Source organism: Mustela lutreola, chromosome 6 (assembly GCF_030435805.1).
Source record: "Mustela lutreola isolate mMusLut2 chromosome 6, mMusLut2.pri, whole genome shotgun sequence".
In the NCBI taxonomy this organism is placed as follows: domain Eukaryota; kingdom Metazoa; phylum Chordata; class Mammalia; order Carnivora; family Mustelidae; genus Mustela; species Mustela lutreola.
The window spans coordinates 141636625-141650606 of record NC_081295.1 but is presented as its reverse complement, the minus strand read 5'-3'; the positions used below and the strand labels follow the sequence as shown (position 1 = coordinate 141650606).

The 13982-nt window shown below is 38.9% G+C and overlaps 1 protein-coding gene across 1 annotated transcript in view; it reads left to right on the top strand.

Annotated features, from left to right (window-relative positions):
• Positions 1 to 13982, top strand: part of LOC131834722 (uncharacterized) — a 224048-nt gene that overhangs the window by 81442 nt on the left and 128624 nt on the right. The window contains exon 7 of the mRNA XM_059179359.1: positions 3100 to 3224. Coding sequence (XP_059035342.1) covers positions 3100 to 3224 — 125 coding nt within the window. The remainder of the gene's footprint in view (positions 1 to 3099; positions 3225 to 13982) is intronic.

Here is a 13982-nt window from a genome sequence, read left to right as displayed (position 1 = left end):
TTACCATATATTTACCTTTTCTAGTGATATTTTTACTTCCACATATTTTCTTGTTGTTAATTAGTGCCATTTCTTTTCAGCTTAAAGGAGTCCCTTTGACATTCCCGACAAGGCCAATTTAGTAGTGATAAAGTACTTTAGCTTTTGCTTATCTGAAAAACTCTTCATCACTTCTTCAAAACTGAATGATAATCTTTCTAGGTAGAGTATTCTTGGTTGGAAGTTTTTTCCATTGAGCACTTTGAATAGTCATGCCCTCCCTTCTAGTTTTCAAGTTTTTACTGAAAAAATATCCTGATAGTTTTATGGAGTTCCCCTTGTAAATATCAATTTTGTTTTCTCTTGCCGCTTTTATGATTCTTTCTTTATCTTTAACTTTGGTATTTTAATTATAATGCGTCTTTGTGTGGTTCTCTTTGGGTCCATTTTATTTGGAAATTTTAGGATCCCTGGATCTGGGTGTTTGTTTCCATCCCTTGCTGAGGGAAGTTTTCAGTCATTATTTCTTTACATAAGTTTTCTTCCCCTTTCTTTCTCTCTTCCACTTCTGGGACTGCTATGTTGTGAATGTTATTGTGCTTGATGTTGTCCAAGAGGTTCCTTAATTATACCAATTGTTAAAAATTATGTCTTTCTTTTTGCTACACCATCTGTGTGAGTTCCATTGTTTCTTTTCCAGCTCCCTAACTCATTCTTCTAGTTCATCCAGTTTGCTATTCAGTCCCTCTAGTGTATTTTTCACTTCAGTTCAGCATTCTTTTTCTCTGTGAGTTTTGCTTGGTACTTTCCTGTTTCCTCTCATTGTTGAAGTTCTCACTGTGTTCATCCATTTTTCAGAGTTCAGTGAGCATCTTTAAGACTATTACTCTGAATTCTTTGTCAGATGGGTTACTTACATCTGCACCATTAAGGTCTTTCACTGTGGTTTTTGTCTTGTTCTTTTGTTTAGAACACATTTCTCTGTTTCATTTTTTTGCTTGACTCTCTTTTTGTCCCTATGTATTGGGTGAACAGCTACCCCTCTCAGTCTTGAAGGAATGGCCTTGTGTAGGTGATGATCCTTCTCACTCAACCTTGCCTAAGCTCTTGGTTATTTCCAGGATATGGTTACCTCCAATAAATTGCCTGATTTATTTTGATATGTCCCTACTGTTGAGGGTATGCCAGGACCTGTACGTGAGATAATCTCATTTAGTACTTCTTCTTGGGCTAATTGGAAGCCAGACCCTCAGGCAACAGCTTTAAAAATATGTAAGTATATATAGTACTGTGGGGCTTCAGTCATAATCTCTGCTGGCCTCCAGACCAGGAGATATGGAGGTGTTCCTTGGATAGCAGTTGCATAACATCAGGGCCCCAGACAACTGTAGAACTCTGTTTTGGAATTCTTATCAAGCTGTAGTGAGGCTAAGCTGGTGGGCAAGGGTGGTGTCTCCATGTTTGTTTTACCTGAAGGTGCCTCCTTATCCTCTATGTGTGGGAAAACTAAAGCTTATCCTCCAAGCTGAAACTCCAGGCTAACCAAATAGGCTTTTTCACAGGAAGACCTGGGTGGTGGTTCAGTCTGCTGTCTGTACAATGCCCTGGTGATGGTGGCCAGGCAAGAATAAATAGTAGTTTAAATTAATGGCTGTCATAATTGGATTTTGTTCTTAAGGTAATCAAATCAGTCAATTTTATATTAAAAGAAATAGCCTTGGGGAACCTGCTTGTCTCAGTCAGTCAAGTGTAGCATTCTTGGTTTTGGTTTAAGCCATGATCTTGGGACTGTGGGATTTGAGCCCTGCATCAGGCTCTGTACTTAGTGCAGAGTCTGCTTGTCCTTGTCCTTTTCTCTCTGCTCCTTCCCTGCTCTCTCTATTTTTCTCTCAATTAAGTAAGTAAGTAAGTAAATAAATAAGTAAGTAAGTAAAAAGGGGGAGGAAAAAAAAGAAGTCGCCTTGTTGACTTTACTAGAGATTTGATGACAGATCTTTTTCACTTAAGTTTCATTCTGTTTCTCCTGGTTACTGCAACCTCTGAATTCAAAGCAACATTTTGCAATTGCAAAATGGTAGACCCTGAAGTTGTGCTAAAACTTGTATGAGCTAGTATCAAAGAATGTCAGGTAACTCTCCTCTTACAAATGATAATTAAATACATTTTGAGAAGAGTATAAAGAAAAACAAAACAGGAAAAGTTTAAATGAAAGTGTTAGTTATTACTAATAAATGAAGCATATTTATGTTAGTTATGCCTACTTTCCTTTTTTCCATAAGCTACTGATTTTCAAACGAATTTTTACTGGCAACATTTTGCAATAAAATCTTACAAAAGACCCTAATATATAAATCAATGGAAGTTGAACTGCTTTGGTGAATAAGGAAGGAAGAGCCCAAATAGGTTAACTGCTCCTATTCCCTACTCATCATCATAATGGGGCTCCTAAGAATCCTTGGTTAAATGATAGGACTCAGTTTCTCCAATGAGACAATGTGTTTGCTAGATCCATCATCATGGGTCACATGATTCACTGAAGTTTACTAAATTAGCTCCCACAGACATTGTATGGTCCTGAGTTTAAATATGTTGTTGAAAGTCACAAGCTATGGAACTAAGAAACTGTTCATGGCAAGGCTAGAATGAAGTTGCCTGCTGAAGCAGAGAGCAGAGAAGGAGAAAGACTGAGTCCTAGTGGCCTTTGATTCCTCAGCTACTTCCCTCCTTCTCCATAGGCTGATTGTTCAAACTTTCTTTCAAATTCCTTTCTGCTGAAAGCATTTTCTTTACTTGCAACCAGTAGTTCTGTCAATACAAATACCATGACCTTGTTTTTCTTTTCTTTTTTTTTTTTAAATTCCAACATTTATAGAGGCTATTCCATGTGAAATAATGCAAAATTGGACATGACGGTCTGCCAGTAGAGACATGTTGATTCAATGAGAGAACGTGCAATGTAAAACGATCATTTCAATACAAAAACCATGGCTAGCTATGCTTTTAGATGATCAATGATTCTACAAGTCATTCTGGAGAAAATGTCACTGAAACCAGGTAAACCTTTTATCTGATATCTGCTAAAATACTTTATTTTTTTGTTTCCTTAATTTCTTGGATAAGGGAGAAAGTCTGATCGATCACTCAGTGAAGGGAAAATCAGCTGCTTGGAGAACTACAGAAATTGAGGATTATGCGGAGGATTTATCTTACTTGGAGGAACTGGAGAAGCACAGATTTTCAGTTTGGTAAGTAACTTAGCCTGTCTTTCTATCTTCACATTTAAATTCATGGGATTAAACAAATCCTTATTCATCATATTCTTTTATTATTCATTTACTCATCAACTATTGATTGCATGTCTATTACAGGCTTTATGATATGTACCCTGACTTGGGAAAGCTCATAGTCCAATAAAGTATATGGATGCTTAAAAACATCATTGTGATATGATAGTGATATTTTAAAAAATGCACAAAGTGCTACACACACAGATAAGTTGATGGCCAAGTTTCCTTGAGAATGGAGAAATGTTCTCATAAAAAGTTTGAGCCAAATCTTGGGGAGAGGAATGCTGTGGAAAAGTGGTGACAGTTTATTGTGGGCAGCATCTGGAGTTGGAATTGGGAGGGTGGCTGGGGTGGAAATGTGCTGTAAACCTTGGTTCTCTTAAGATTCAAGCAGATGATAGTTATTGCTCTCTTTACCTGCTGGTATATATATAGGTGTATCTGTCTCTGCAATTATATACATATAATAAATATTTTAAAAATGCATCAAAGAGTGAGAAATGGAGCCTCTTAGAAGTAATGATTATAAGATTGTGCCATGGTGGAATTCATCAAGGATGGGGAAATGAACACCAGTAAGTGACAGTGTGACACATGGAGTAGCCCAGGAAAGAAGAGACCAAGGGGCTATATTCAAAGTCATCCATTCCACACCTCTGCCTCCCTGCCTACTTTAAGATCCTTGCCCCGAATGGTTTCCCCAATGAGCAATTACCTACCTTGTAACTTCATCCCAAACATGTTCTCTTATTTATTCTTCCATACCGGAACCACCACTGGGAAGAGATAGTATCAGCTTAAATTTCATTTATCCAGTTACAGTTTTAATAAGTTCTACTGGCTTTAGTTAAATTTCAAAGTTTAAATATTTTTCACCAATGCTTTCCTGAAGCAACTGAAATGGGGCTCCAGGCTAACTAATGAGTTAGGCTCTGAATCAAGAGATGGAAGCCTGTGCTTCAGATACATCATGTAGGAATGGGAGCCAAGAAGCCCAGAAGATGAAAAATATGCATACTTCTTCTAGAAAGAAAAATAATATACAAAAAATGCTCTAAGTCTAGACTAGGGATTGGGAAGTACAGGTCTCAAGAAAATTCTGTTCTCCATCTGTTTTTTGTAAAAAAACAAACAAATAAACAAACAAAAACTGGAACTGAAGCTTAGCAGTTTGGTTACGTATTGTCTTTGACTGTTTTTCTGTACAATAACAGAATTGAGCAGTTGAACCATAAAGTCTAGAATATTTACTATCTAGCTCTTTACCAAAAAAGTTTTTCATTCTTGCTCTACACTGACATAGATATTTCTCTGTTGTTCACTCATGACATACACACAATTTTTAAGACATTTTTATGGTTGGGATGCCTGGGTGGCTCAGTTGGTTAAGCTCCTGATTCTGGCTTGAGTCATGATCTTGGGGTCTGGGGATCGAGCCCTGCATTGGGCTCAGCAGGAAGTTTACTTTCCCTCTCCCCTTATCCCTGGTCATACTCTCTTTCTCTGTCTCAAATGGGTAAATAAAATCTTTCTATAAAAAAAAAAAGGTATTTTGGGGTGCCTCGGTGGCTCAGTGGGTTAAGCCTCTGCCTTCGGCTCAGGTCATGATCTCAGGGTCCTGGGATCAAGCCCCACATCAGACTCTCTGCTTAGGAGGGAGCCTGCTTCCCCCTCTCTCTCTCTCTGACTGCCTCTCTGCCTACTTGTGATCTCTGTCTGTCAAATAAACAAACAAAATCTTTTTTAAAAAAAGGTATTTTTATGCTTACTGCTTTTATCAGGTTGGGGCTCCTTATGTGTTTTGTTTATCTATTACTGCATAATGAATCTCTGAAGACTGAATGTCTTGAAATACCAATCATTTGATTTGTTCACAGTTCTGTGGGTTGAGAACTCAGGCAAGGACACATCATGGAAGGTTGTCTCTGCTCCACCATGTTCTGGGGTTTTAGCAAGGTGGCTCCGGTGGTTAGGGTCTGGTTTGAATACTTCTGTTGGGACCATGTGTCTGGGATCTTGGTTCCTGCTCTCACTGCAGTCCTCATTTTCCACATGGGTCTCTCTCTGCTGATATTTGGGCTTCTTATCGGCACGGTGCCTGGGGTCCAAGTAGCATCTTTCCAAGCACAGAAGGTAGAAAGTACGGATATCTCAAGGTCAAGCCTTCAAAGTTATATGGCGACTCCCACTGTATTCTATTGGTCAAAGCAAGCCACAGGGTCAGGCAAAGGAGGAATAGATTCTGCTTCTTGATGTGAGAGCAGAAAGGCAGCATTACAAAACAGCATGTTGGGTTGGAAGATATCGTGTGGCCATCTTTGGAAGCATAACCTACCATGTTTTGCTTTATTCATTTCTGTGTACCAGCTCCTAGCATAGGGCTTAGCAAATATTTGTTGAACAAAACAAACAAATTAATAGAAATGAAAGGACGTAGGTGTTACAGATAAACCTGAGGATGGGTTCCAGTTTTGCCACTGCTTGTAACTATAAGCAATTTACTTACCCTTTTGGGAGCTATTTTATCCTGTATGAAACTGGGATAATAATACCTGTTCTTGGATACCGTGGTTCTTGTGGAAGTTGAAAGATTATATATAACAATCTAACATGTAGATTTTTCATAAAGACAATTAATATTATTAACATTAATAATAATAAAATGTGAAGAAAATGTCTTTTCCAAAGGTTAAGATTGAGGCCAAAGGTCACACTGGCAAGATTTCTCATTTCTCACATCTGTCTTTCTTTCTGGTCTTCATACACACCGAGCTTTTTATCACATCAGGGACCTCACAGTTGATGTTTCCTGTGTCTGGAATGTTCTCTTCATTCGTAGTAGTATAGTTAGTGGTGAACACTGCAAGCCTCAGCATCAACTTTTCCTCCTCAGAGAGGGCTTTCCTGACTACCCTACGGAAAGAGGTACCCACCCCTCCTCTAATGATTTACTTCCTTATCACTTTGTTTTCTTCTTTAAAGTACTCATACCAGGGGACCTGGGTGACCCAGTGGGTTAAGCCTCTGCCTTCAGCTCAGGTCATGATCTCAGGGTCCCGGAATCCAGTCCCTCGTCGGGCTCCCTGCTCAGCAGGAAGTCTGCTCCCCAATCCCCCCACCTGCCTTTCTGCCTACTTGTGATCTCTCTCTGTCAAATAAATAAATAGGATCTTTTAAAAAAATTTCAAAAGGACTCATCCCAGCTTAAATTAATCTTTTAGAGTTATTTCATTTATTTATGATTTATGATTAATGTCTTTTTCACTAAATGGAAGCTGTAGTCAGGGAAGAACCTCTCTTACCTGGTCACTCCTGGGTCTCTAGGCCCTGGTTCTAGAATGCCTGGCTTATAACAGGCAATCAGTAAATATTTACTGAATGAGGGAAGAAAAGGATAAATGAGTGATCTGTCAGCTTCTCCCTCTCTCCCACCACCCTTCGTTGTCATACCTATTTATTTACTTTCAGTCTCTCCCTTCTTTGAAATCACTACCATTAAAAAAGGAAGAAGTAATATGGGATAATTAACCAGTATGACCATTTCTTTTTAAACCAGGATTGAGGATATGGGGGCTGCCGAGACTTCTATAAACTTGTGTTTTAACCGGTCTGAGATACAATCTGAACAATTTCCTTGATGTTTTATTAGAGCTGGTAAATCATTTATTGGGGCAGCCTTTACCTAAATCCTCTCCAAATCCCCATAAAATGCATTTAACACAGAATACTGTATGACCCAGCTTCAAAGATATATGTGACATTGTGGGAGAAGTATTTGCTACAGTGTAGCAAGTTTGAATGTGTGCATTTTCTTTCTCTATTTCCTATATGACCTACCTAACTCACTGCATTTCTCTTTCCCCTGTGCCTCATTGTAACATGCCGATTTGGGTAAATTTGGTAGATTGCTAAGGCTTCAGTCAATCACAGCTTCCAATGTTTTAAAAAAATGTATAGGACCTTTAGCTAGTCAAATGTAAGTTTATTTTGTTTGAAACTGTCAATATATTTTTTTAAAGTTTCCAAAATGTTAAACTGTTAAATTTTCTTAACCAGATACATGCTGGTGTGATGGGATGACTGTCGTTTGCTTATATTTTGAGATAACATGATCTATCCAATGTATCCCTCCACACTTTTGTAATACAAGATTTATTTCCAGCATCAATCATTTGGATGCACAGTGGTTGGTTCTGTTCTATGCTCCCATAACACCTTGCACATTTTCTTTGTGCCCCTTGGCTCACGGTGAGGTCTTCCATAGTCCCTTTCTTTCATTAAACTGGACACTTAATAAATTTCACAGGGGTAGAAATTAAGTCTCATGTTCTTTCCGGTTTGACCACAATGATTGATAAATTATAAATACTTTAATAAAATTTATTGAATTAACACATGAAAAATAAGAGGAAATAAGAATATTGGCATCCCTGGGGCACCTGGGTGGCACAGCTGGTTAAGTGTCAGAATCTTGGTTTTGGCTCAGGCCATGATCTCAGGGTGGTGAGACTGAGTTGCAAGTCTGGCTCTATGCTCAGTTCAGGGAGTCTGCTTGAGATTCTCTCCTTCTCTCTCTGCCCCTACCCCTCTCCCTTGAGCATAAGAGCTCTCAAGTGTGCACTTTCTGTCTCTCTCCCTCTCTCTAAAATAAATAAATCAGTCTTTAAAAAAAGAAAGAAAGAAATGATGTTAGAAATTACAAGTACAATTGAGGCTGTGTTGGGATACAATTATATGCACCCATGAGAACATGCATTCCTGTTCAGTTCAAAAAATATATTGTCCACTAGGAGCTTTATTTTTCACTTCATTTCAATTAATTAATTTTTTAATTTATTGATTTATTTTGAGAGAGAGGGAGAGAGAGATAGCATGAATGGGGAAAAGAGGCAGAGGGAGAGAAAGAAACTTAAGCAGGTTCCACACCCAGTGCAGAGCCCAAGATGGGGCTCAATCTCAGGGCCCGGAGATCATGACCTGAGCCAACATCAAGAATCTCAAGGGGGCTTAAGTGACTGAGCGCCACAGGGACCCCTGGGAACTTTTTTTTGAAATTTATTTTCCTATGAGGGTAAAGATTTCAATGAGAAAGCTTACAATGTCCATTCAGTTAATTACATAAATGACCACTCATTTGCCTGTGTAGACAGAGCAGTGGAATCTCATTGCCTATGAGATTTGCCGAGTGAACCAGATTTCCCTGGGTCCTAATGTAGTACCTTAATCTCGGCATAGTGACTTCTTCACAGAAGTAAACCAGATTATGTGTTAAATTCCCCTGGAAGTTAGTGCTATCGACTGCTTCAAGGCAGTGGTTGAAAGAAGTTAACATAGTTTTCAGAGGTACCTGACTCCCAACTGGGGAGAAGGTTCTGTAACAAGACAATCTAAAAATGTTTCCATTACTATTCAAATACAACTAGGTGGGTAAGCGACCAGAGAATCACATACTTTTAGAGCAGGAAGGGGGCTTGGGGATTATTTAGTTCAGCCCTGTCTGTTTATACAAGTATAAAGCTGAGACCTAGAGACGTTAAGTGACTTGCCTTAGGTCATGCAGCTTGTAAGTAATGGAAATGGGACTAGAACCCACTTCCTTTCCACCTTAATCCAGTCCCAATTGTAAAAAGTAAATTCTCCCTAGGACTCTGCCAGTCGTTTTATAGTTTCCTGTTTTTATCAATGGCAAGGTGCTGTGATATTCATCAGTACTTTGAATAGAAAGTGCTAATTCCTGGGAAAATACATATAATGGATTAATGTCAGTTTTCTTCTGCCATGGGGGGTTGGGGAGAGGGCGGATACCTCCGTGTGTGTAAAAAGCACACGGGGCTCTGGCCACACAGGGTGTTCTCAGCCAGTTGTTTATGTGGCTGACCTGAGTTTGTGGCTTAGGGAAGGTATGAGTTAACGGTAAACATCACAACAGGAAAGTTATTCTTTAATAAAAGTGATACACTTCCCTTTTTTATAACACACATGTGATTTGACGTTGAAATAAAATGCAGATGCTACTTTGATTGGCGTATTCCCTATTGTGCTTTTCCAAAACACCTTCACATATGGTCTGCCTCATTCCTGAGAAATGACTTGTTGTTTATGTCATACAAACAGAACAGATTGATTTTACAGTGAGTAAGGAGGATGATGAATTGTACGTTGGAGAGAAATCCTTGTCTCGGCAATCTAAACACTTGAAAATAAATGTTGCCTTTTGGAAAAGGCTCTTATGATACACCCATGGTCCCTGCCTTTCCTGCCCCCTTTCTGGGGTTAAATGGATACACACATGTAGTGTCAGTAGATAGAAAAGGTAGTTACAATAACCTCAAGATATAATTGTTCTTTTCACCATTTAAACATACCTGGGAGACCTAACAAGTCAAGAAATGGCAGCGTTGTCCCAAAGAACCAGCTCCAAACATCTATTTTCAGTGTTGTATCTGTCCTATGACCAGAATAAAACATTTTGCATCTTGGTAAGAGAGTAGTTTATTTCTTTATCAGACAAGTCCATTGTAAATATGACATTTTTACCAGAAGCTTCCTTAGAGGTCTCCAACTTTTATCCCATCAGGATTATCCTGCACAAGACACTGAAAGTGATGCTATGTGCTCACTCCTCTGACAAGAGGTTAGCCACATCCATTTTTGCAGAATTTTACAGTTTATTAAGCCCTTAATCTTATTCCTGTATTTTTTAAAAATATAGTGCTCAAAACAGCCTTGTGAGATAATATTATGCACCCCACTCTACGAATTATATAAGGGCGAGTCCAAGAAGCTCAGGAGGTTTCCTTACTAACAATCGACCAGCTAGCTGGTCTGGATGCTTTCCTATCCTGTTCTCTTTCCACTATGGCCTCTTCTCTGGCATGTTTCTACTATAGTACTTCCTGACTAGCCTCCACGTCACATGCGGATTTTGCTCTGTGTATTTTGTAGCTTTTACTGTTTTAAGTTATACCTTACTGGTGTGTCCCCCGGAGGTGGGTAAATGGGAGGTGAAGATAAAATGCTGTGGAGAAGGGGGTTACTAAGTAAGTCAGTTCTAGAATGACCCAGCATAGCCAATCCCTGTGGAGGTACATTCCTGATAGTAATTTATCAACAATCCACATACAATTAGGTACTTTTTGACTGATGTCTTCATCTTACGAGGTATGGCTAAAGCATGACCATCTATTCCTACCCAGAAGGAACAAATCTTACTGGCTAAGAATAAAACAAACAAACAAACAAAAAAAGAATATAGATTCTGGAGCCATAACACCTAAACTCAAGGAAATCAGTCTTATAAATTAGGCTGAGCAAGATTGAGCAAACCTTGACATGTTTCTCAAACTTTTTGTACCTCGGTTTCTGTGAAAATAGTCACATTTTCCCTGCTATCTCAAAGTAGCTCTTTCTATGAAAGCTTTTGTAAGTTGAAATGGAGCAAATTGAAAATGCAAATGCCATTAGTTTATATGAACACATCTTTAAGCATTCCCAAAAGCCAAAAGTTACCTCTTTTAGGCTTGTCTGATACCTTCAGACACATCTTGCTAACGGATGCACAAAATAAGTTGAGATGAAGCACAGATGCTCACCGCCCCAGTTCAAAGCTATGGTGGCTTGAGGATGAGATGCTGAGTGTAGTTCCTGGGGAAAGAGCTTGGTGGTACCATCCTTGCTGCTCTGGGAAGGCCTTGCCTCCACTAATGGCTCCCTGCAAAACAAATGCTGAATGCTATTTTCAATTTTCCCTTTTTTCATGAAAGTAAAAATGCTCTTAGGATTTCTTTTGGTTTGCAAAAACAGGACCTAACGTAGGTCTTTAGTAAATGCAAAGTAGCATAACTTGAACTTTCAAATAGCAGGTGATACCTGAGTCTGTAAGATAGAGGATTTGCTTTATTTTAGTGACTTCAAATACATATGTAAAACAAACAAATGACCAAAAAAAAAAAAATGGGACAGTGTAAATGCTCGGAGAACATAGTAAATGCTCAATAAATGTTAGCTGCTATTACTGAGGTTCCCTTCTCTCTTCTACCCTTATGCTTTCCAACCTGTATTTAAACTATTCAAATAATGACCTGTGTAGGGAAATGAAATATTTGCTAGCAACTATAAGACCTGCAATGGGAAAACAAAATGTTCAGGGTAGAAAAAAGATACCAGAGGAGTAAACATAATGTTTGTTTTCCATTGCTGCATCACAAATGACTCAAACTGCTATTAGCAGCTTAAAATAATACTTTTCTTTCTTTCTTCTTCTTTTTCTTCTTCTTTTTTTTAACCCCACAGATTCTGTGAATCAGGAATTTAGGCATAGCTTTGTCCTCAACCAAATATCTTATGAAGCCATACTGAAGATGTTAGCTGGGCTGCATTTTCATCTGGAGGCTTAAGAGGGGAAGAATTCCCTTCATGTTCATTCAGATTGTTGCAGAACTTATTTCTATGTGGCTGTATGAGGACAGCCTTGACTTTTTATGGACCACAGTTCCTAGAGGAGGCCTGTAGGCCCATGCAGTGGGGACTTCTAAACCCACAAGGGTAATCTTTCATTTCAAGAAAACTCTTAAGGCTTTTACCTGATTAAATCAAGACCTCCCAGGATAAATACGTTTGATTAACTCAAATCACCTACTTGAGATCTAATTACTTCTGCAAAATCCTCCACCTTTGTCATTTTCTATTGGCCAGAAGCAAGGATTTGGTGACTTCTGCACTTTAGGAGAGGACTGTACAGAGCATGAACACCAACAGGCCAGAATTGTGGTGGCCTGCTCATGATGTTCTCATCTGTCTGTGCATATTGGAAGATGATAGGATGGGCTGTGGCTCTTTGTAGTACTGGGCAACTGTTTCTCTACTAGCATTCCAATGAAGAACCACATATGGAAGATTCCAGTCCTGTTTGACTTTTAGCTGATAGCTGTGTCTACTTCTTTCCTAAGTATGGTCCTGATGCTGAGAAGACCCACACTCAGGTCCACGGGTGGTTCCCAGCAGCCCACTAGGCTGAATATGCTCCTTTCTTCCTTTAAGAAGACTTTTTGTTTCTTTATGCCTTGATACTGGGCACTGTCCCCCTCGGGCCCATCTTCTGCCTGTACCCATAATTTCATCTATAGATTGGTTTTAGTTGTATTTTTATGAATAGTGTTTTCTTTTGATTTTATGTTTCATGTCTACTTTTTATAGTGCTGTTGGTGCTCAATTAACTCATTGTAAAGGATAAAGACTGCTCACTAACAGAATTTCTCCTTGTTTCTTTAAAAATATATATACATAAGAAACTTCCATAAATTGTCTTATTTCCTGGACTCCATAGTTCACTAGATTCCTAGACTGATAAAAAATACCATATCACCTTTTTCTTTATCTACATCTACCTAAGTAGAATCACAAAACAAAATTTACTTACCATCAACATCTTCTAGAATACTTTAAGGCTTTGTCCTTTCTAACTTCCCTTCATATAAAAGCAGAGTTATGTGTTGTGGGGGGCACTGTTGGTTGCCACCAGCAGCCAGTCCTCTTGCCTGTCTTTCTAACTGGTAATCCTGCCTCCAAAGATTGAAATGGTGGACATTTACCCAATCTGTCATGCATTCTGGGTGGTGATGGACCCACTTCTAGCCACTGAGAGGTAAGAAGCTTGCAGTTTGGGCTTCCTTCCATTGGAGAGAGAAGCAAGTAAGAAAGGGAACCCCTCTTTACCACACTCTCATTTCTTCCCACTGGGGCTGTTGCTGTGTGGCTGTGATGCTAGAAGTCTCTGGAGACATTTCACAGCAGGAAGAAGAAAATGGGAAAGAAACCAACCTCGCACCCTGTTATTTTGAGCCATTGCTTATGACCTTCTTTTACCTGTCGCAAGGTTTTTTTTTGCATGAGGCAATTAAAGGCAGTTAATGCTCAATACTCTTGGATGAACATTCTGTTGTTCATAGCTGAAAGCAATCTTACTGAGACAATGACTCTGAATGTGGTTCTGATACACTGAGGAGCAGGTGTTCTTTCCTTCACTTACTATTTATCAGGTTTACATGGTGCCCTAAATTGTGGACACATAGTATTAGAATCCTTTCCTATTGCCTGAGATCCACCAAAGCATAGTGTGTAACTAGTTGCTTTTTAGCTTAGTACAATTTGGAAAATGGGCACAGCATGGTGCAGGAGAGTCTTCTCCATGGTTACCACATCGATTCAGTTGGGAAAGTGGAGAATGAGGTGAGTAGAATTAATTTACCCAACTATCTGGAAATCTAACATGACATCAGTGATAATATTTAAATATCTAGGAGTTCTGGATTATAAGTCAGTCCAAATTCAAGCTGCTTGATTTAAATGATGGAAGGACAAAGCTGGGCATGAAGCAATGCAGGCATTTATTTGATGCAAAAACTCAAATGACCAGTAAAATAGATAATGTTCTGTTGTAATCATTTGCAAGCAGCACCAAGAAAGCAATTGAGTAGGTGTATTTTGAGTTCAGGCATTGTAAATTCTCTCACTCTCATATACTTTATGTCTTCTTTAATAAACTGGAGAATTACGGGCCAGCTTCATTGGTGACGGTAGGTGGTCATTCATTTCACAATCCACTAATTTTCATGATTATTCAGTATTTTATGTTACCTAAACTGCTTTGGACTTTGTCTCACTCAAATTGTAATATGGCAATAGCTTATATGATTTCAGAATCATTAATTCAATTGG